A 22,781-nucleotide genomic window follows, 5' to 3' on the forward strand; every position below is an offset into this window, starting at 1 on the left:
GGATTCATGGGTGCTGGAATGGTGTCAGAAAAGAAATCTATACGCCTTACTAAGATATTGAAAAACTCTCTGGAATACTTAATATGATACCATTAAGATTTTCGATCTATCATCCAGAGAGTGGCGGCTGGACTCTCTGCGCATCCACCAATAAGAAGCTACAACAACCACACCAACCTAATGGTTTCAAAACTTGATCTCTCAAATTCAAGGAGGGTGGACGAGGTCGAAGTTTTATATTGATGTTGAGAGGCAATGGAAACGGAATTTAGCGGGCGCTTGGGATTAAAGGTTTCAAACTACCTCGGACTAGTTGACGACATGTACAGATTGCCGCGTAACTATGATGGCCAAACTGTTGTTCATCAACTATGGCCTCGGGGTATACGGTAACTAGCTTTCTTCAAGTCGCCTCTATGTTCTCTACTGTTTAGTATTCCCTAGACTAGACACCTCGAAATATACTTCATGTCGCTCTTGCCATGCTATGTATGCATCCATCAGTGCGTAGCGCTGTTGACATGAATGATTATATGAAACTCACCTTGAACGGTATTTCACCAAGATTGACTAAGAAATTCAAAGTACTAGACAACAGAAAGTCATATAGAAAGTGTTCACCCGAATGCTTTGGCCTAGTGACCCCTCGGCCCTCTCTTTATCAGCCTTGCAGACATTTTGTCAGGAAATCTGTGTTGCAGCCACAAAAGTGCGTGTGGGCTTTTTAACCGAGCTTGTCGTGGTTGCATCAAAAATGGAACCATGCGAGGCGACCAGGGCTGCCAAATCATGCCACTTTCTCCTCCGCGAAACTGGAGGTACCATGTACACAGGATATCTGCACTCCTTCGTACACCGCGTGCAAGGCAGGTGTATCCAACCAACGAATGCGTCGTTCCAACTTCCAACATCATTGCATTGAGGCCTACGCTTTTCAATAACAATGTTGGGACCTTTTTGTTACAGGGGTACCATGGGCTCTTGAGAATTTATGTGTTACGTTTCCGGAATATGCCAGAAATTAAGGACGGTTATCTCGGATTCGGATGTCAAAACGGACGAGGAAAGTCGTCACTGGCTCGAGCCATGCAGTGTTTTGATAGACCCGCCATGAGAAAGATCTCTTTCAAGGGACTTCCGATTCGGAATTTCATGTACCCCAAGCTCATTTTGGCGAGGTACATGTACGCCGCTGTACTACGTTTTTGTTCAGCTGTAAGTCTAGACACCCCATTATTACGTATATTTGCACCCCGTTCCAGATTCAGAGACTCGTGTGGGTCATGGGTTCACGCTAACGCCGTACGAAACCAAGAGACCTGGAAATCATGAAGGAAAATTCTCGTGCTTCAGCTGCCCCGAAACCGATTGGACGACATAAGAAAAAGCAGGGCCCCTCTCTCCGAAAAAGAGTCTCGTGTCTACACCGTTTAGATTTCCACCCGGCACGCGCGGGACAGTTCTCAAAGTCTTGGGATAAGGGGGCCAAAGCCGCCAAATATAAACAAGCATTTGCCAAGTTTCCTATCCGCTGCCAGCCAAGAAAAAGCTTCGCTCCTCCAAGTCCCAACCTGGTGGGATTATCCACAAAGAGTATACAAAGTGAACCGCTAAAGCACGGTGGGCAAAAAAAAGGGGAGGCTCTTTCACTATTAATATATTTTTCCATCTCTTGGCCTTCATCTGATATCATTTTCTTCGATATTTCTGACGTTTTTTGTCTTGTCGACGTCCTTACACATCCGTTCTAGTTCAGCACCTTTCCGCGCTGGCTGACGACGACTTCCAGAAACTAACATTTCTTATTCCTCGATCCATCTTCCTTCCCACCGAAACAATCTTTTGTGCACGCGGAAGACCGATCAAACTAAAAGCAGGGCCAGTTGTTATTGGTACACATCACGACTAACAGGGTTGAGACCTTCTATCGCTCTGGTTTTGCTTCGAATTCGCTACGCATACGTACACCCTCCCGGTTCGATTGCAACTTTAACTACCTTCCGGTCCAGAATTTCAATGGAAAAAAAACAGACAGCCCTCCTGACGTTTGGGTGAGAGTGTCGGTTCTAACCGTCTCCGGTTCCACAGGAGATCACATCCTTATTCTTCTTTTTAAATTTTTTTGTCGTTTTGGTCGCAATTTCCCAAGCCCTCGGAAGCGGCTCCCACTTCCAATCGGTTGAATACAGAAGGGCCCTCGCTCGCTCGCTCGCTCTCTTTCCTTCTTTACACACATCATTCCAATGTCGGCCGATGGTCATGGTCACGGTTATACAGCATCACGGCACTACGAAATTGCAGGACCAGACCCCAGGGAATCCAACCAGACTATAGAGTCGAGGTTGACACCATCTCCATGTACTGTCCGTTCCACAACACCGTTTGCTTGGCCACTAGGTAATAGAAGGAGGAGGAGGAAATCGTGGCATAGTATGATGGTATCGAAAACACCCCGCGTGCTGTTGAGATTCACCAGAGCGGTACAGGTATTCTGTTCCAGTCTTGTTTTGGCAGCTGCAGTTTTTTCGGTGGTCAAGTTTGGCATACAGCAACAGGAGGTGTTGGTAGTCAAGGATGGCTCTAAATATGTGGACGTCGACTACAATAGCCTTCCGGACGGAAGAGGCGATTGGCGACCCATCCTACTAGTGGCCCTTGTAAGCTTCATTCCTCCCCGACTTCTTATTCTTCTTTTCTCTCTTTTGTTTTTAATCCTCCCTGTGCTCGAATTCGCGCTTTTTTTCCGGTGTGGTGTTTGCCCTATACATATATCATCCCATTATTCATCCTTTCGTGTCAAGTGTCGTCGCTTGAGGTTACATTTAAAGGTTGCCCAGCCCAGCCCAGCCCAAACATTAATACCAAGAATCTTCAAATCGATCGGGCAAATAGAAGGGCTCGAACCTTAGCCTTGGCTTCCGAACGAAAGTCGAAAACGGAATCCAGTTACCTATTTATATCCTTTTTTGCTCCTCGAAAAGCCTTTGCTTTGCATTAGGTTTCTTTTGGGACCCTCCGGAAGGAGTCTCGAAGTTCGAAGGCATTGCGGGGCGGCCTGGGTACCTGGTTTACGTTTACTGCATCCGCGACACATTACCCTTAACTTACCGACCATTATACTTGCTGCTTTTTCGCTGCTGATGAACGAGTTTAAAGTCATGCGGGTGTTTTCATTTTTTTTTCTTCTGAACGCTTTTACTGACACTGTTATAATTGGGATGACAGTCTTCCGTTTCTCTGATCGTTTTCCCGTTCCTGGCCATATTTAGACGCAGACGTCTCAGTGTCGTGATTGAGGTTGTGCTCCTGAGTCTCTGGTGCTCCTTGTAAGTGTTATTCTTTAAATCAATTTCGAACTTCCCTAGTCGACTCTTATCACCGTTTATGTTTATTATTACTCCTATCCCTATCCCTCTACAGCTACTCAGCTGCTCTTATCTAGCGCTTTTCCACGTCACATCCCCTTCATTCCTACCTGCCTTTTACTTGCGTAATCCGCAATCATTTTTCGAATGGCAGGCTTCCGCCATTGGTGTTCTAATCCTGGCGGCGCAACACGGTCCAGGCAACAACCCCCTTGGCTCCCATTTTCGACATCAAACCACAAAGGTTTGTATGTTCCACGTGCGTTTGGGGCTTGTCTCCTGTCACAAGCGTTTTCTCTGGCCTTTTCGCAGGTTGTGAAAATGGCGCTGTTTCCTGTCCCTTTCTTCAATTATACTCGACTGGATCCCCTTCACTTGACGCCTAAAGACCGTTACGACGAGGTCATCTCAGAAAATAACCTTCCGCGGGGAATAATTGGCTAACTAGTAACAAATTCGTTTCTCTGCTACGGTCGGTTCCGTCTGACGTATCTGAGAGTCGACGAGGGATAAACCTTGATACATATTACTATATTCAAGAAAGGGAAACGGAAAAGCCTTTTTACTGTTTCCGTTAGACACTAGCGTTTTTGGGTGTCTTTCCTTTTCCCACAATATATATATATATATATGTCAATCAGGATCCCTCTTACTCTTGGCATACCCCAGCATCTGGAACCTACCCTAGGCGGAGTGACTTTTTTACTTTGCTTTTCATTTCTACATATAGTATGACATTATATGTTCCGACTATCTTAGCACCATTTGAGCCAAACTGTTTACATCCGAAAGCACCGTTTGAGTTTTTGGATGATCATACGAACGAAACTTTAGCGATTGGAATTGATATTGGCCGAAATACAACCGGAGACTCGTCGCTGGCGAGTGCTTCCGATACAAACCCTGGGAAAACAAATAGTGAAATATATACATATTGCGTCATGTCGCAAGTTGGGGTCGCCGCTGGGTTAATTGTGATGTAGGGGCCTTCTCTTCTTCCTCCTCTGTTTCTTTCTTACTGCTGTTTTTGTAATCATATGTTCATGCTTACTAACATCTTTCGAAAGAATATTCACATTCCTCTCCATCCTCCTCCTCCTCCTCCTATCCTATCAAGCAACCGACTACCTCATCGAGCGTAGAGCACTCGAGCTCCTCCAACATCACACCTTCCCATCAATGGTTCAACAAGGCATCTCCCCAATCTCAAACGCCTACCAAACAATCACAAATTCCATTCCTCAATTAAGATCTCCATCCCGACCTCCTAACGAAGAAAACAACTTCCACCCCGATAATAATCACCATCAACATCATCATGACGATAGAAATAACCAATACCATGACGACATAACACCGGTTAATAATAACCATCGATATAATCACGACAATCAACATTATTCGAAAGAAAAATCACATGCATATTCTTATTCCCATTTACAATCTACATACAAACCGACTGCTACAACAACAATCGCACCAACATCCGATGCTACAACATTAGGAGCCGCGGCTCCTACAATATTATCAAACCCTTCTACTACCATAAGAACACACCTAGGACAGCCGGAGAGCACAAATCACGACCGGATACGAGATCAAGATGATTCACCTAGACCTTTACAGCTAAAAGGTTGGGTGACGCAGGGGTATCAAGTTGATGGGCCTCCCAGTCGGAGATAGTCATAATTTGTATTGCTTTTTATAGCCAAGATCTCCTCGGGCATTCTTCTTGCATTTACGGTGGGGGGTTTGCGATTTTTTCGTTCTTTTATATATCATTGCATTCTTTTCTTTCTATCGAATACTTATGAGCCTGAGATATTCTTTATGTATATAAGATGAGACCGTACGTATGGCTCTTTTGTTTTTAGCGTTTTGTTTTCTTTGCGGGATGGGTATTTATATATACACACCGATATAAGTGGGTGGCATGCTGTTGAAGATATATCCGGCTGTTGGGCGTAATATGTTTCTCACGCGGTCGATAGTTGCATGATCATGAAGGGGTTGAAATATTCAGGACAATCGAAATATTTAATACTTCCAAGATTCAATTTCCTTCAGATATCCTATTATGCATTTCACCCGATTGTATATAGGTGAGCATTTCGTAGAGAGTATCGAATCCGGAGTGCTACGGTGTGAGTCACCTATGAGGTGCCTTCATGTGGATACGCTCATCAACATCCATCAGGGGCATGGTTGGAATGGGCTTGAAGAACATGTTAGCATTAAGAGGCATTGAGACGCTTACTCTCACCATGAGGCCATGGGCCAATCTCTATCAAGGCTAGCCTACTCAAAGGTCCTGCATTGTCTCCCGCGCAGCACCGCCCCTTGACAAGGTTCTGCATGATAGCGGGATGGTTGAAAATTGTTCTACCGCACAAAGACACACCCTCCAATATAGCCATATGGACTGCACCAGTAAAAATGTTTTGATAGGCCGTCAAGCCGTTATAAATGAGTCTCGTTCTTTAAGACTATCTGCGTCTCCGGAACCTATGAATAAAACGATATGATTCAATGCAAATGAAAACGCCGAATGTACTTTGCACCCATCAAACAGGTCCAAAAAAAAGCTTCGAGATCATCCACAAAAAAGATCGTTAAATAATCACAAACAAAACCCAACATGTCCCTTTTCCACGAACCACCGAAAAAATGAAAACGTCGACAAAAACGCCATATATCCTTCATTTAACTTGCATGAACAGTTTTCTATCCATCCGTTCGAATGGTTTATTTGGCGTACTTTCTGGTCCACTCCCTTGCCGTCTTTTCAAAGGATTCCGGGTTATTCTTGTATTCATCGGCAATGCTGGTTTCAACGGCATCGTCAACATTGGGCTCCTTTAGCAGGCCGGCCGCCATTTCTAGAACCTGAACGATCTTGCAGGATGGTTTCCAGCTGTCTGAGCGAAGGACGCCAAGGCACATGGATCCCTTGTCGTCGTTCGATACATTTGGGTGATAGATCTTCGTGGTGAAGTTGAGGGTTGGTGGTTTGAATGGGTATTCGGTCGGGAGAATGAGATTTAGGGTAAAGACACCGCCCTGTTATACCAGTTGGAAATGCATGTCAGTAAAAGGGCCTTTTGGATTTCGGTTCGTCTGAGATGTGGTGTTGGCTATGAAGATGGTGATAGCGGGGTTGTGAAGAGAAGAGCGGGGCAAACACGTACAGAGTATGGCGATCCTTGGGGGCCGGTAAGAATGACATTCCACTTGAACACGTTATCCTCAGATGCGAGACCAGCGGAGACACCTGGTACCGGATTGTTGGAGAATTCAGCAAGCTCCTGTGAGGTCGCGAATTATGTTAGCCTTCGTGGACCCTGTGCCTCACACAAGCTGACGATGCCTACCTTGGTGATTCTCTTAACGGCAGCCATAATGACGATGTTCTAAATTTTGAAGCCGGGGAGGTATTGTAGTCGATAAGATGTGATGCTAATGATCCAGAAGGAAGATTTCCGGGGGTATATAAAGGGCAAATGAGGACAGAGGGCTCCAGTTGCCAGAACAAGCGGATTGAGTCAGCTACAAAGGCGCAGCTTCAGGCAGGTACTAGGAGTCCAGGTGTGACAGGGGTGCCAAGGTGGTCTTGCTCAGCAGTAAGGCGGATAAGGGGTCAGATATTTGATATAACTTTCGAAAGATCTCGAATATACGGTGAGCAGCGAAGTATGTTATATCTGTCGTGATTTGAAGGAGGAAGGAGAGTTGTGAAGATGGTGATGTTGCCTTTGGTGTTTCGGAGAAGCTGTCGACTGTTCGGGGAAGCACTCTGGGCTCCGGGCTTGGCATTATCGGACCATCCCCGGAGCCTTGCTTCTGTCGCAAATTTCGTTTTTGGTTACAAACAATTGGATACAACCACAGCTGTCGACTTCCCCACCGACGTCAATACCCACGATAGTCAAACTGCTGTTCGAACCCTGCAAGAAAGGGTGCATGTCTAGGGAATGCCGTTCGGCATCGGCAGCAAGAATACCGTTCATGCCGTTGACAATGCTTCGCCACAATCGACGTCTGAGTCTCAGTTGGCGGCATTAACCCAGACTGCCCAAGCCCAAGATCCCATCGCCCCGTCGGACATTGTCCCGATAGTCAGGGATATCAAATCGGAACCCCCGAAATCATGGAAGGATAACATAGCCAGTAATCCTTTGCTGACAGCCGTACGTTCGCCAATGTTCTAGATCAAATGCGCAGCTAATTGATTAACATAGCATTATCAAATATGAATAGGGGGTCGGTGTCGTCGGCTTCACAGCCAGTTTGGCTGTCGCTCGCAAGTCTATAATGTTCCTAGCTGATGCAGTCAAACGACATTACCTGATAAAACTGGAGATACCTATTCGAGACCAGTCCTATGCTTGGTTCTTGCAGTGGATTCATCAGCACCAACGGAATCTCGCACAGGCAAACCGTGGAGGAATAGCACAGGCAGATGCGCCACATGTATCGCCGTTTACATCTCCGATAAAATACCTATTCACTCGCTATACACCACGAACCCACTATCTTTCCGTCGCGACTACGCTATCCCAACATGAAAACGGAAGCATCAGCACGTCGTTCGCTTTGCTCCCCGGTATCGGCAACCATATCTTCCGATATAAGAATGCCTTCATTCGGATGGAACGTACTCGAGAACTTAAGAATCTCGATCCTCAGGGTATCCCATGGGAGACTATCTCCCTAACGACTCTCTACGCCCATCGCAACATTTTCACGGAACTCCTTTCCGCCGCACAAGAGCAGGCGCTGAAAAGCCAGGAAGGGAAAACGACAATATACACATCCTGGATGACAGAATGGCGGGCATTCGGACAACCAAAGACGAAGCGACCGTTGAGTTCTGTCATTCTAGATCAAGGAATCAAGGAGAAGATCGTTGAGGATATCAATGACTTCCTAGGTTCCGGGAAGTGGTATCAGGACCGTGGCATTCCGTACCGTCGTGGCTATCTACTCTACGGGCCACCGGGAAGTGGCAAGTCTAGTTTCATAAAGGCTCTGGCCGGAGACCTGAACTATGATATATGCCTCGTCAACCTTTCAGAACGAGGTCTTACGGATGATCGGTTAAACCATCTACTCAGCAACATGCCGACTAGGAGCATTGCCCTGTTGGAAGATGTGGATGCCGCTTTCAACAACAGAAAGCAGAAGAACGAAGAAGGCTACTCAGGCGCTAACGTGACATTCTCGGGTCTGCTAAACGCCCTTGACGGAGTCGCCAGCAGCGAGGAACGGATCCTGTTCCTAACAACAAACTACAAAGAAAAGCTCGACGAGGCCTTAGTTCGCCCTGGGAGAGTGGATATGGCCGTGGAGATTGGTCTAGCGACGGAGTGGCAGGTGGAGAGGATGTTCCAGCGGTTCTATGGCGACGACGAAGGGGAGCTTGAACCCGAGAGAAAGGAAAGAGTCAATGAACTCTGCAGAGAGTTTATAGAGGTACTAAGAGCGTCTGGAGCATTCGAAGGGGAAGGAAAGAGTGGTATTAGTACCGCTGAGCTACAGGGATTATTTGTGTATCACAAACATAGCCCTGAGGATGTGGTTGCCACTGCGAAAGCGATGGTACAAGCCAAGCAGAGCAACTAACTTCCCGTATCCTTCCAATTTTCATCTATTCAGCGACTTGATACTTGTAAATACATTGCATGACAGGCGTCTGATTGTCTGAGTTCTGTAAATAAGATGTAAATTTAGCTAAATGAAGCATATCTATGAAGTCGAGCAGAAGAAAAGTTAATACAATCTCCCCCGGAGATATAGCCATTACACTCAACGAGTACTCAAACACCATCAGCTCAAGCTCCACTTCTAGACTGACCCTTAACATGAAGACATAAGAACCACTCCTTGCATTGGCCTTGCCCATGTCCTGGCCATACCCATGCATGGTCCGCCAACGACAGACGCCGCTAATGGTAAACCCTGCCACAATCGTTTTCCAACATATACAACACGATTTCGAAATGCAGAACCATCAGGAATGATCTGTGAGAATTGACAGAAAAACTATAAATATCTCTTGGGTTTCGAGAGGTGGGTAGGCGGGTATCGTTTGGTGGTGGGTATTTAATTTCTTTTCATAGCCCTGGAAGCCTCCTATGCAACTCCCATTGCCAATTGGTTAGTCTATACTGCGCAGTTAGACGAATTTTTGATAGTATCGGGGTCTCGATGTCTTTGGTGCCGATCGGAAGGCGCATATCTTTTTTATACATAATGTGATTGCTGTAAAGAGTATGTTTATTGTATTTAACCAATTGGCCATGGATTTTGTCCGTGATATCGTACTCCTACTTTCCCTTTGACATCGCCGTCCCGATATGATCAATTGCCTTCGTAGATGAAGATAAAGTGGCGGTATAGATATCGATAATCAAGTTGGTGTAGGGCCAAAAGCGAGGCCCTGGATGAAACCACGGCCGTAGGGGAGCCAGTGCACTAGTGGGGATGCCGTCATCGACGTCTACCGTCACCGCAGTGGACCCCAAAAGGGAAATACACACCCGCCGAGAAAGTTTCCCTCCCGGCACCCCGCTCCACTATTTAAACACCTCCCCTCTCTCATACAACCCCCTCTTTCTCTTTCTTCCTTCTCTCACAAACACTTCATCCACACACTTGGACGCGTCAGAGCCAACAACTCTTCGTTCAACCTCTTCCCATTCTACCTTGTCCTGCATCGAGTCTCCCCACTCCAAGCAACAATGAAGGTCACTGATGTCTTCCCACTCGGCTTTGCCGTCCTTGTTTTCCTTCTCCTTGGTATCTTCGATGGTTTCTGTATAAGTATTCCTCCTAGCAACTCCATTGGTCCCTTGAAGGTACTAACGGCCGAATCAGCAGGGCGCAGCTCTCCCAGCCAAGAAGGCTGAAGTCGGTAGTCAAAATGTCATCCTGTGGTCTGATGAGACCATGCCCATTGTGCCATTGAGAATGGAAGGAGAGCTTTTCCCCGGCGGGCCAATGTACACTTTAGAAAGCGACACTATCGACGTAAGTTGTCAAAACTGCTAACTTCGCCAAGCCTGTGCTAACAAATTTGATCCAGGGCATTGAAGCGCAACTACTAGAGAACCCATTGTTCAATGCCACCGCCTTTGCAGACAGCGTAAGTCCTTCTCCAGCGCTCTTCTCGATGACATCATTGAAGGATCAACTAACAACCATCATCTGGCACAGTCTTTTGTATTCCCGGATGAGTCGTCCGACACTGGCCTCGAAAAGCGAGACCGTCAAGTCTACCTGTGCGAGCGTAAGCCTCGTGAATTCGATGGAATCGACCCCGAGGATGTGAAACCGGCGATTGACAAACTCTTGAGCCCGCCATGGCAGAATGCGTTTTGCTATGCAGCCCCTCACTCCTATACCTTTCTTGGCTGCCACGGGGAATCAGGAATCCTACTCTGCAATCATAGGGATACTACCATTCGCACCGTCTGTGGGTCTGCTTGCGGCCGCTTCTCGTTGAATGTCTGGAATCGCATGATGAAAGACAAGAAACAGCACTCTCTTCAACTGCCGGCTAACGGAGGACCGCTTTGTCGTAACTGGAATCTTAACAGTTACCAGTGGATCGGTTGGTCATGGCGTGAAAGCGACATGTCCTGGGAGGTTGACCTTGTCCCCTACCGCGGAAAACCTTGCTCTCTTAACACTAACGCTCCTCAATAGTATTGAGTGGATTTTTTTTTTTGTCACTGCTTTTGTCTGTTTTTTTTTTTTTTTTTTTAGTGTTTTTCCTGTAAATAATAGCACCAGTTTGCCTCTTTCTGCCTCTGAGAACAACAAGTGTTCGATACTTTTGTCCTTTCTTGCATAGCGGTTATGCATGACATCGTTGAATGTGTGTGCCCAATATTGTATGAGAAGTAGTTCATGTCAATGGGTTGTTGTATCCTTCCACCTCTTCCCCTGCCCCCTTCCTCTGCCTGCTCCCTCTGCATTCTTCCTCTGGCCCCCTCTCTGCCTCCCTCCTCTCCTTCCTCCCTTCTCTAGTAATCAGCACCAACAACAAACATGCCTCTCCCATGACTTCGTAGTATAACCCCCAGTGTCATATCTGAAGGAGCTGACTCTCGGTTAGTATTATATATTCTTGATATCATGCAACAAATATTGTGAGGAAGGGAACATGTAGGCTCTGGGAGCCAAGCAGCGAAAGTACTGCCCAATCAGCTATACGCAGGAAGTATGCAGAGAATAGAACGTGTAGGCAGAGAAAGACCTGAGAGACTGAAAAGAATAATAGTATATATATAAATGACAAGACAAAGATGCGATCTTAGAATAAGTGTAAAACTAGAAACAAAGGAAATTGGTTGGATAAAGGGAAATCGTTGGACAAAGGAAAGTTTATTGGAAAGAATGTCAGTAAAAACATGATTTATAGAACAAGAATGCCAAGATGCGTTAAGAACAAAAATGCAACAGAACACTGCGACCACCTATTTCCACCACAATACCCCAAGAATATAAAAAATATTCAACAGAACTGTTGCTGCATAAAACCTGTTGAATTGTCATAATAATCCAGGAAGCATAATCATGTAGCATTTATCGGTGTATAAGGGCCTAGGTCCAGAATGTTGCGATATTATGACATTCTAACATCGTTGAAAACTCTCTCTCTTTCTTTGTATATATGGTGTTATCGATTACTTCAGGACCATGAATCGAGTCGGATGAAGCTGGTCCGTTCGCCGGCGTATAACTTTTTACATATGAGTTCCGCATGCGTAAGAGTGGTTGATGGGGTCCTGAAGACTCATGAAGCGCCTGACTTGATTGGAGATAGTTGAAGTATTAATGGCTCTGTTCATTTGCCGACTTCTCAGGACATATCGCTCTCGCGCCATGACCACCCGATCCACCGGTAACTGTTGAGGTCCCAATTACGACAAAGAGTTTCCCCGTTAGCAGGCAGTTGTAGCGAGTGTTGTTTTTTGTCCTTCATCATTCGGCCTGAAATTCACATCTATACCTCCCAGGACATGTCGCTTTCACGCCAGGACCATGCAATCAAACCATAGCTCTTCAGGTTCCAATTTCTGCACAAGGGTTCATCATTCGCAGACAACTGAAGGTCACCGTGAAAGCGGATATATATTCCCTCGCATCCGGACCTGGTCGATATGTAGAGCATGTGATCCCACTGGGCACAATTTATGCCTCTGGGGTTCCATCAATGTACGTATTATGTCATGTAGAAAACCCAGAGTCTAGTTAAGTAGCCAAGATGGTGAATATGTTGGCCATTCGACCATGAAATCCATCCAAGAAGTATCTATCTCGGATCCCATTCGGTGCGACTATCTCCTCTTCTCATGGGATCATGGATGATTTTGGATCCGTGGAGCGCCTGAGTCCACCTAGAAAAGATATTTTCGAATTCGAATATCCAAATTTCTTGGTCAAGTTTTATTTGCTGGCCCCAAGGCGTGGTGAAGAAATCGAGCTGATTCCAACTTTTGGCGTAAATATTCTCGAAATCTGGGTGCGTGTCGTATGGTAAAAGTTCGAAGAGGTAAGGTTTCTTGCATGTAGTCGCAGCTCTTGAAGCTGTTCGCTCGAGAGTATATATATTATTTCCCAAATAACATAGCTGGTGAAGAAATTGATGTGAAGATCCAGGGATTTGAATAAACCCTACTTGACTGCTAAACATATCGAAATAGTAATTATTTGCTTCCCTGCGAAACAACTCCACATCTGTATAAAACATAAGCAACGTCTCCAGTGCGAACTTGCCCGCATAGGAGATTTTCGTCAGGTATTAATGGCCCATCCGACCCGAAGAACGAACGGGAAAGATTGTATGAGCTTCGGAAAATAGACCGCCGGTATATATATTCTTGTATAAATCGTTTATTCTTCCCAATTCGGGTTTGAAGAAGAGCATTTAGCCACTATCCCCGTCGTATATACTGCATCTTTGCGAACAACGTCAAAGTTTTCCGAAAGATCGGGTGAACTCGGAATTTATTTCGCATTCTTCTATATCTTCATAGAAAAGCATATACCATCCAAACGAGGGAGGCGAACGGTAAACTCCATGTCTTCGGATCAAACTTTCGATCGGGTAATCTCTCAAGCGCGGGCTGTTGTCGTTATACACCCATGGGAGGAGTTGTCTTTCTTTTCAACCGTAATGTCTGGTATGACAGGGCCTAGGTGGTTCACCTGGGTGGAATATCGTTCCATACTTCAAAAGATACATTCCTCAGGGCCCTGGATCCAAATATTCTTGAATTCATTGTGTTGGATGTACATGTCGCTTGAATATTAATGTCCAGGCTGCGGTCATCATATCCCTGGTACTTTTTTGCTTGTCATCAGTTTCGATGATACGAACGAGTGGCTTGGGATATGATTCCACCCGCTAGGAAGTATCGGTTGATTTGAACGGCAGTCTGGACCTCCACTTCATTACAAAATGAACTCGAAATCCGAAATCCGAATCGGCAGTGTAGTCTGGAATGAAAGTTCCCATTCAGTGCGGTTCATCTATAGGCCATCAAATCCATTCGCGCAAACCTAATAAATCAGACGACAGCTTTGAAAACTTACATCCGACCCATTCCTTTCTAGGCTGTATGTGGGCCCACCAGGAAAGTATTCTCCTCCGACCCGCAACGGGACGATTGCCATGGTTTCACCAGACCATAAGGTGATCGAGTCCCTTAAATTCTTGACCACGACGAGATCTCATATCTGCCGGCAAGCTGGTTTCTAACCCTAATAACAACAAAAATCCTATCCTTGGAGAGGAAGATGCATATTGTTGGACGCACGAAAGACTGCTTTTGAAATATATCTGGACTCAGTGTTTAAGTATGAGAGGAATTAAGATATCTGGAGAGATATGAAGGTATGTATATATAAATCCCGTAATCATAAGCTGCATGACAACCAAGAAAAGCTGAGAGATTCTCGGTATTCGAGCGCTAGCGCTCACCAAAAAGGGAAGGAGGGAGAAATATTTTCTGCTTCCCGGTGGTAGACGGTGCAGAGAAAGGGAGAGGAAGAGAAGGAAGGGTTTGGAGGAAATGGACCTGTTTAAATAGACGGATATTTCCCTCCGGCAGGTGAATCACGATCTGCGTGCAGTGCTTGCACGAGCTATCCAGTTGATTCCATGACACTAGAAATGCGGGCCCGGAAACTCTTAGAAGTGTATATTGAATTCTTTAATATGTTGAGCGTGGCGTCGAGCTGTTGCAAGTCATTGGTGGATATATTTCATCACTAGGTATTAGTCATGGAATTAACACTCTTCAAATTTTGATATAGTATGAATTATTTCCATAATTGCACCGTTCAAAACGGTTGGATCCCTTTCATCACTGATAATCAATCCTCCCAGTCATAGCTAGACATCCGGAAAAGAAGCTTTCCCCTAACTAAAGAAACTTCCACTCCAAGTACACCTATTTTATGACTTTTAGTGACCTCCCAGCAAGCTAAGACTCATTGTACTAAAGCTCCTTTTATATTTAAAAAAAAAAAAAAAAATCAACTGTTGCGTCAAAGATATCGATACCTTATCGCGAGAAACGGATTTTTAGAGCCGGATTCCGAGGAAATCCAACAATCAATTTGCGTTGTGTGTCGTCAGATTAGAGTGATCGAGAGGACAATCTAACGTTGGTCTAACATAAACTAGGGCACCAGATATCTCGGAATCCAAAGGCATAAGCAATTTATTGGTTGTCGGGTTATTGAAGTTATCACTGATTCAATCAGGATATATTACAGCCGCCTAACCAAATTTGGTTGCCCTGCGGTATAACTCTGCACCGACACGCACATCTAGAGAGCGGATAGTCGGGAGAGAGCTGGCCTCGAGACCAAGAGCTAGAGCGTGCATATGCATGTTATATATAACCCTAGATCTACCTATGCACATAGACTTATAGTCTAAAAACGGTTCCAAATTTAAATAAAACGAATGTGTATTCTAAAATCTAGCATCCGAAAATACGTGTACAACGAACGCTAAATCCACCAACTGGCTAAAGAACCCCCCTCAGTCTCCTCCCACCATAAACCATTAGATCCCACCAAGAAACAAGACCTTCTAGAATCTATCTATTCTAGCACCACCTATACTTTACCGTGTTATCTATCACTCTCTACACGATTATCTAAACCCGCTAAAAGTCCCTAAAGTACCTATCCCCCCAACTCGACGCATCCCCCTCAAAGCTAAAGCCTCCAAAATGCACATCCTCCTCCCTCTTCCCTGCATCCCGTCCCCACCAGCTACTTCTAGTAATCACAGGGCTAAAACTGGCTTCCGTAAATTCGGTAGCAAAGTTCTCGGCCATGGCCGGGTCGGTAATCAGTGGTGAGATGGGTGGGTCCAATTCCCGACGCTCCAGTTTCTTCCAGTCGATCCTTCGGAAAAATCTGTGCTTTTGGATAGTGACGAGGTCTTGTGGCATTTTGTAGCCAAGACGTTTGGTTGGCTCTTTGCGTAGGAGGCGAGTCAAAAGATCTTTAGAATCCGGTGATAGGTAGAATGGAAGTTTGAGCTTCGTTTTCTTGATCTTGTTGAGAATTTGTGTGTTATTTTGTCCAGCTGTGAGAATTATTAGCGTTGTGGGTCGAAGGTAAAAAGTTGTAATGATTAAACTTACGGAACGGAGGACTCCCAGTGAGCAAATCAAACAACAAGGCCCCAAGGCTCCACCAGTCAACTTCAAATCCGTAAGCCTTGCCCTCCAAGACCTCTGGTGCCATGTATTCCGGTGTACCACTGAGGCTCTTGCACCTTGCTCCATCTTCAGCAACCTTGCTTAGCCCAAAGTCTGTTAAGAGTAGATGACCTTGGGAATCGAGGAGGCAGTTCTCGGGTTTCAAATCACGATATACTACGCCCACATTACGGTGTAGGTGATCGAGAGCGAGAACTATTTCTGCAGCGTAGAAAGCTGCTGTCTCCTCGGGGAATATTCGTTCGGTGGCGAGGTAGTTGAAAAGTTCGCCACCTTGCGCATATTCAAGGATCAGGTAGAGCTTTTGGTGGTCCTGGAAGGCATAGAACAGTTTCACAACAAAGGGATGGCGAACAGATTCAAGAATTGCACGTTCAGTCTTGGTCTGTTCTATCATCCGCTTATGGACTTTGATCGAAGCCTTCTTAAGTTGCTTCTGCGCATAGAGGCGCCCGGTTGCTCGGTGTCGAACAAGGATAACGGTGCCGAACCTAATCATCGATGTTAGCACAATCATAGACGTAACTAGAAAGTGCGTATTATGCACTTACGTTCCCTTCCCAAGCATTGTGAGTGGTTCGAAATCCTCAGCGCACATTTTACGCTTCTCCGGTGCAGGGGTTGTTTGGCCGATAGCGATCCCGTTAGTTGACCCTTCCTCAGCATCGCTTTGCTGTCCACTACTGGTTGGCGACTTCTTTGATTTCGCATAGGACGACACAAAGTCGTGCTCGAGTGGAATTTCGTAGGAATCATCCGGCTGCCCATCCGAGGAGTTCGAACTGCAGTTGTGAAGAGAGAGTTGACTGATCAACTGCTCCGCTCCAAACTTGGTGTTAAGCGTAAGTTGCGGGATCTGCGCAGCCATGCTGGCCTCCCTCAGCGAAGTCGATAGGGAAGACACGTTGGACCGAATTGGAGCTGGTGAAACGCCGCGCTTCATAAAAACCGGAGAAGTCTGAGGACTTTTTTCCTTCTTAAGATCCAAGGAAGGGACATTGTCGGCGGCTTTTAAGGTTTCGACTCTGCGAGGTGGCAGGGCCGGTGACTCTTCCGTAATTTTAGAAGGCATAGGAGGAGGAGCCGGCGATCGGGAGGCATTCTGTTTGCTCTTCTTCTTCCGATCCTTTCTCTTGCGGCTCTTGGACCTTGATTTCCTATCTCCGTTATCTACAGCGAGAGAATCGGCGCCGGTAGGTTTAGCGCCCCTAGACCGATCGTCGTCCCCCTCCTCGACTGCTGATCCATTGGCTATATTTCCTGCCTCTTGATCTACGAAAAGTAGTGCTCGTTGGCCTTGAAGGACGACACTCGAACGTCGCCTGTGTGCCGCCGGCTGTGCTTGTGTGGGTTTGAAGACGCTCGTTGTGCTACTCGTAGCGGTAATCGATCTTTGGTTTTCCGTCTGAATTGTAGTTGTCATGGTAGTTATCGAAGGAACACCAGCAAATCCAGGGGAAATCCAGCTGTCATCATGAACCGAAACCCGATGCTGTCGAGCGGGCCGGGAAGAACCCCCATGTTGAAAATCCGGGTCTACGGCGTCGAAGTGGAACATTTTGGCCAGCAAACTCCTTCCGTGTGGAGTATGAAATACTCGGTCTTGTCGATGTCGTCGGGTCTAGGCCCCGATCTGGGGAGAACCGCCGAGAAGGCGGGGAACTACGGTACCCTCAAAGCCGCAGCTTCCTCCGTATATATTATATAAAATAGAGGCCTATGACCTCTTCTTTGTAGGATTCAAGCCCAGCAATACTTGTACACAGGAGGCGCCTTCGATCAAGGTGCAAGGCGCCGTACCTTGGTAATTGCAGAGAACAGGAGGAAGCCGCTGCCTCCAGCGAAGAGGGACGAAGCAAGGGCTGGAATGGAGATCGAGGAAGAGATTTTGACGCCCATAAAGTGCAGATTCGTCATATAGAAATTTACTTGGTGCTTCTGAAGGCTGTTGGCTGTGGTGGATAGGTCGCTGTCGCTGGAATTGCGGTGATGATGGTTTGTGGGGACGAGAAGTGAGGAATGTTGGACAGGAAAAGCCAACCTAAAGAATGTCGCCCACACAAATTTTTATTTTTTTTATTTTTACTCCACACTCCACACTCGATTCTCTGGCAAACAAAAAGGTATGATCCATGTAAGCGCTGAACCTGGCAGGATGACCAGCTGGCTCCACCGCAACCTCGCATGCTGCATCCTGCAACTGGCTGCTGGCCGATGCCTTTCATGCGGGAATACGGGACATCTGGCACCTGCCCTGGTGGTCGTATATCCCTCAGAGTCAAGCTGTGGGGAAGCTATTACCTACAAGACGGCTAGACATGGCCGAATCTACAACGATGGCTGGGGACCAGACGTCTTTCCGGAATTAAAATTTATAAAGGTTACAACATCAACTGGATTCTCCGACAGAACTTACAAAGTAGCACCGTGGCCTTGTGAATGTCCACCATTGGCTGCGTCGGTTCACCTGACCCAAAGAGTTCGTCCGGAAATGGGTGGTTACCCGATCCAGCACCCGAATTGAATTACAGGATCCAACTCGAGTTTCGTTGGATCTAGTTATCGATTGTGGTTCTTATTCTTCAAAACATCAGATGAAAGTGTTAGGAAAGTTCGTTATCGTCTTTAGTAGAAAAAACTGGTAAACGCATATCAGCACATTTCTTCGAATCCTATAAAGGGGCCAGCCTAGTCTACGTACCAATACCCGGCCCAGGCTTTCAAAGTTTGTCACCCATGGATACTAATTGATATGAAGCAACGAAGGCCCGAGAAAATGTTGCAAGAGCAAGACCTCTCGGAAGTGGCTTTCATGTTCACCAGCAACATGCCACAAGCCCAGATACCCATCTGCAAGTGTGGAAGTGAAATCGCAGTTTTTGGCTGAGCATTGGAACCCATCAAAAGAGGCAGGCCAAGGACGAATGGCACGGCTTTTGATGGACTCCTGAGAGTGGGTTGCCTTGTGCTCGTCAAGTTCTGCCTTGGTTCAATAGCTGTTGAATCGGGATCCCTATCCAGCCATATAAAATAAAATAGAGAAGCCGTACGTACATCCTGAGTCGCCCCTAAGGGGTCCCCATTGCATCTCGGACACACATTTCGCAGTGGCCGAATAAACCAACTGACTGATCGCCCATAACGGCATCCTATCGAGTGATTCCTGCTATTAGCTGCATTGATGTTACAACGACCTTTCATAGGGACAGTGAGACCTACCGAGTGAAGCTCTTGATGGCATACTGACGGTTTGACCAAATTTTGCAGAAGAGCGTAAAAAGGGTCCTAAGGTTTTATTGATTTGAATTGAATGAGAGCTTGTGAGGTGAGATGGCGATATTGTCAGAGCGGTATGGTTGTTGTTGGTATGTTCAAGCCAGCACAGAGTTCACGTCGTATTGAGACTGAGCTTCCAGGGCTTCAACACCGCTTCAACACCACCACAAAGAGATACATTCAAATCATGGAGGCTCGTCCTAGTCAGATAGGCGCGATCACTCTATGATCACATGATTATTTTAGAGGTAATATCCTAAACTTTTGATGGGATATTCTAGTCCACAACACTTCTCCTATTCGCCGGGTCTTCGTGGTGTAGCGGAAGGTATCTACATACATCCCAAGTTGTTACTACATATTCCCTTAGCTTAGGAGGATGCTTATAAATGCAAGCATGGATGCAAATCGGACCTGTCGATCGCAGTCGATGTTGGGAATAGGCATATCGACCGAGTCGCCTTTTTAGGATGTGGTGAAGTCGCCAAAAGTACGACAAGGTCGTGACGATAATGTTTGACATTGTGGATTAGTTCTGGGATGGGATTGGAAGAAGTTGCGCAACGGCTGTGCTTGCGGGAGGGAGGGTATATCGATGGACATAGAGATCTGGTGTGCATATCCTCATCAATGCGTTGTAGGGTTCCTTCGGTCACGACATTGAATTTTTGAAGTATACGTACTGGATATGTAATATAGTTTGACTGAGACGAATATAGTTTCAGAGAAAGAACTTTGGTGATTTGAAAGGTACAAATAGTTAAATAGGAGCGGGTAGACCGAGTTTTCTAGAGTTCGCAACTTGCAGAGATAGGAATAGTAGATGTTAGCTTGAGTTCGAGACAGGTACGCTAAGCTTAAGAGACGGCTAGTACCTGTCTTAGGGACCCGCTCGACAAGAAGTACACATATGGATATAGCTTCGGGGAAGCATATTGGGGTACCTGCTCCCATGCAAGTTCGAATTCCTAAGTTAATCAAACCAGCTCCTATTTCTATTCCTCACCATGGTACTAAAAACAAGCCGTCCCTATAGCGCAGGCCCGTGACCCACAAGAGCGATCAGAGACCCGAAGGTGGACAATGTCAACATGTAAAACTCTCGCTTCTATATCCCCAAGGCGGGTTCGCCGTTGAACAGATGACTTAGCATAAGGCTATTATATATGTCTCTGGCAAGCATCTGCGAAGTAACCCAGTGTTCAAGACGAGCTTCGTTACCTCGAATACGATCGGATTACCCGTAATTCTCATCCAACTTCAGCTGAGTTCGAGGAAACAATAATAAACCCTTCCGGGCTATATTACAACGGCCTCAGGGGGTTGTATCGTCAATATCTATATAATAGAGATGATCTTCCAGCCTCGATTCGATCTCACCATCCTTCCAACAGATGCTTTCTAATTCAACAACTTAGGTACTAAGTTGATATCTTTTTTATAATATAATCCCGAATCTCCAATTGATCTCTACAAATCCCATAATTCATCTATCAATATGCGTTAGATACTATACGCTGCTGGGTTGTGGGCTTTGGGTGTATATCGACACGCTCGCTGATGGCATCAGGGTCGAAAAGAGGCAGTTGACAAGTAAGTTTCATTCATGAAGACGAATACCTAATGAGTAGCATGCAAATCTAACCGACTCAACAGGTGTCCCCGAAAACTCATTCCCAGTGAAAAGCACTCTCATCGGGACAAATGGCAATTGGGCGGTATGTTAATACACACCTTGGTGCTAGTCTATATTCTTCGTAAAAAACTACTGACAACCTTCCCTTCCAATGCAAAACAGAAATTCTTCTTCCCCACCGACAATAGAAAACTTTACATGGGAACCTGGACAAATACAGCGCCATCTCTCGCCTACGGCTACGAGGAACTTCTCCCCGCGGGTAGCGTCAAGGCAAACACCCCAATTGCTTCCACAATGTGGGATCTTAACGTTGCCGTCGGTTCTGGTCTCGGCTGGACTTCCGCAGACAAGCGAGCTCACGCCTACTACCTTGACTCGAGCAATGTGATCCAAGAGCTTATTTACAGTGGTGGCACGGCTGGTTGGAGCGCGGGTACTATCGGTGCCTCGAATATTGTTGCGTCTGGGACAAATGGCATAAGTGCTGTTTCTTTCAAACTCGATAATGTCGAAAATGTCAAGTTAGTGGTTTATTCAATCAGCACGAGCTAGAAACAGCATTCTAATACTTTTTACACAACCAGACTCTACTACGCCGAACCATCCGGTGCCGTTAAAGAAGCGACCCGGTGCGCCTTCGGAACCCAACAATGGGCTACAGTCACAGTAGCCACCAGCGCATCCGCTGCCTATTCCCTGTCCCCAGTATCCTTCGTCAACACGAACACCTGGTCCGCTGCCACACCCTCCATCCGCGGCTTCTACGGCCGAGCCAACATCATCCGCGACGTCGCCTTGAATAGCACCTGGTCCAGCGGCAACGTCGCCCAACCCTTCATCGGCTCCACCGGTTCCATCAACGGTGGCTATTCATTCTCTGCTCCAGCCTGGAAAGTCGATGCTGGTACCCCAATTGTTCACTTATTATGGTGTGGTGATGGTGCGAGTGCTGGTACCCTTGGGACTGTGTATAGAGCGCCGTATAATATTACTGCTAAGACTTTGGGGAGGTCGACTGCTATTGCTTTTACGCAGGCGCCGCATAGTTTTGTTGTTACGGGTGCGGCTACGAATGCGGCTACTCCGCCTAATAGGAATCATTTGTTTGCTTGGGGAATAGTACTGGTACACCACTTTTTTTGGCATTATAGGCTTAATAGGGAGTCAGCTCAGTTGGCTCTTCATTAAAGTCTTAAGAACCTTGGACATCGGCATGTTAGGACTCACTTAACTAATTTCTCCGAGAATGGTAAATTACTGTAACACAATCGCATCTGCCTTCAATTCCTTAGAAGATCTCCTCCAACTGCGTTGTATACGTTGCATTTCGTCTCCCATCGAATGAGCTTAAAAACAAAAACCTTGTGTTCGAGCCCTTGCCTCAAACTCAACGATTGCTAAGCTTCTTGGAACGTCAAAGGTGCAACCTAATAATCAGGCCATTCTCTGCTCCCGTGTGCACAGATAAAATTTGAACTTCATTTCGCCAATTGTTGGTCATTACATACATACATGTTGCATTGTTGGGTTTTAAATTCAAAGCGCTTTAAATTCGAAATCCATTCTTCCTCCTTTTCTCCGAGCCACAACGATTTTCGGTAAACGACATTGCGTTGGCTGGCGTCTGCATCCGTTGGTAGATGGTATGATCTGGTAAGCCAACGTACTTATGCAGATGGCAGATGGCGCCGGGTGTCTCGGAATCGAATGTCGAACCTTGGCTCACCGGTGAAGCCGTTTCCTAGATAA

General features: G+C 46.2%; 6 protein-coding genes across 7 annotated transcripts; 4 read left to right on the forward strand and 2 right to left on the reverse strand.

Annotated features, from left to right (window-relative positions):
• Positions 1–2,435: 2,435 nt before the first annotated feature.
• Positions 2,436–5,048, forward strand: DFL_002133 (uncharacterized protein; the record flags this gene model as incomplete). The annotated part of the gene is made up of 4 exons (XM_067630875.1): positions 2,436–2,657; positions 3,226–3,326; positions 4,096–4,344; positions 4,433–5,048. The coding sequence occupies 4 exons, from the start codon at positions 2,436–2,438 to the stop codon at positions 5,046–5,048; spliced, it is 1,188 nt and encodes a 395-aa protein (XP_067493474.1).
• Positions 5,049–6,110: 1,062 nt separating this feature from the next.
• Positions 6,111–6,763, reverse strand: DFL_002134 (uncharacterized protein; the record flags this gene model as incomplete). The annotated part of the gene is made up of 3 exons (XM_067630876.1): positions 6,111–6,425; positions 6,554–6,670; positions 6,737–6,763. The coding sequence occupies 3 exons, from the start codon at positions 6,761–6,763 to the stop codon at positions 6,111–6,113; spliced, it is 459 nt and encodes a 152-aa protein (XP_067493475.1).
• Positions 6,764–7,336: 573 nt separating this feature from the next.
• DFL_002135 (uncharacterized protein) lies at positions 7,337–8,987 on the forward strand (the record flags this gene model as incomplete). 2 transcript variants are annotated; one of them, XM_067630877.1, is made up of 2 exons in its annotated part: positions 7,337–7,552; positions 7,623–8,987. In XM_067630877.1, 2 exons carry the CDS (start codon positions 7,337–7,339, stop codon positions 8,985–8,987), a joined length of 1,581 nt encoding a protein of 526 aa, XP_067493476.1. The 2 variants fall into 2 exon arrangements, with proteins under 2 accessions (XP_067493476.1, XP_067493477.1); XM_067630878.1 differs by lacking the exon at positions 7,623–8,987 and adding an exon at positions 7,604–7,618.
• Positions 8,988–10,105: 1,118 nt separating this feature from the next.
• On the forward strand, positions 10,106–11,072 carry DFL_002136 (uncharacterized protein; the record flags this gene model as incomplete). The annotated part of the gene is made up of 4 exons (XM_067630879.1): positions 10,106–10,111; positions 10,245–10,394; positions 10,450–10,509; positions 10,581–11,072. 4 exons carry the CDS (start codon positions 10,106–10,108, stop codon positions 11,070–11,072), a joined length of 708 nt encoding a protein of 235 aa, XP_067493478.1.
• A 4,481-nt stretch (positions 11,073–15,553) lies between these two features.
• On the reverse strand, positions 15,554–17,675 carry DFL_002137 (uncharacterized protein; the record flags this gene model as incomplete). Its single annotated transcript, XM_067630880.1, has 3 exons — positions 15,554–15,981; positions 16,040–16,608; positions 16,669–17,675. The coding sequence occupies 3 exons, from the start codon at positions 17,673–17,675 to the stop codon at positions 15,554–15,556; spliced, it is 2,004 nt and encodes a 667-aa protein (XP_067493479.1).
• A 3,552-nt stretch (positions 17,676–21,227) lies between these two features.
• DFL_002138 (uncharacterized protein) lies at positions 21,228–22,220 on the forward strand (the record flags this gene model as incomplete). The annotated part of the gene is made up of 2 exons (XM_067630881.1): positions 21,228–21,553; positions 21,617–22,220. The coding sequence occupies 2 exons, from the start codon at positions 21,228–21,230 to the stop codon at positions 22,218–22,220; spliced, it is 930 nt and encodes a 309-aa protein (XP_067493480.1).
• Positions 22,221–22,781: the final 561 nt, after the last annotated feature.

Source organism: Arthrobotrys flagrans (assembly GCF_004000055.1).
Source record: "Arthrobotrys flagrans strain CBS H-5679 chromosome Unknown unitig_3, whole genome shotgun sequence".
Classification (NCBI taxonomy): domain Eukaryota; kingdom Fungi; phylum Ascomycota; class Orbiliomycetes; order Orbiliales; family Orbiliaceae; genus Arthrobotrys; species Arthrobotrys flagrans.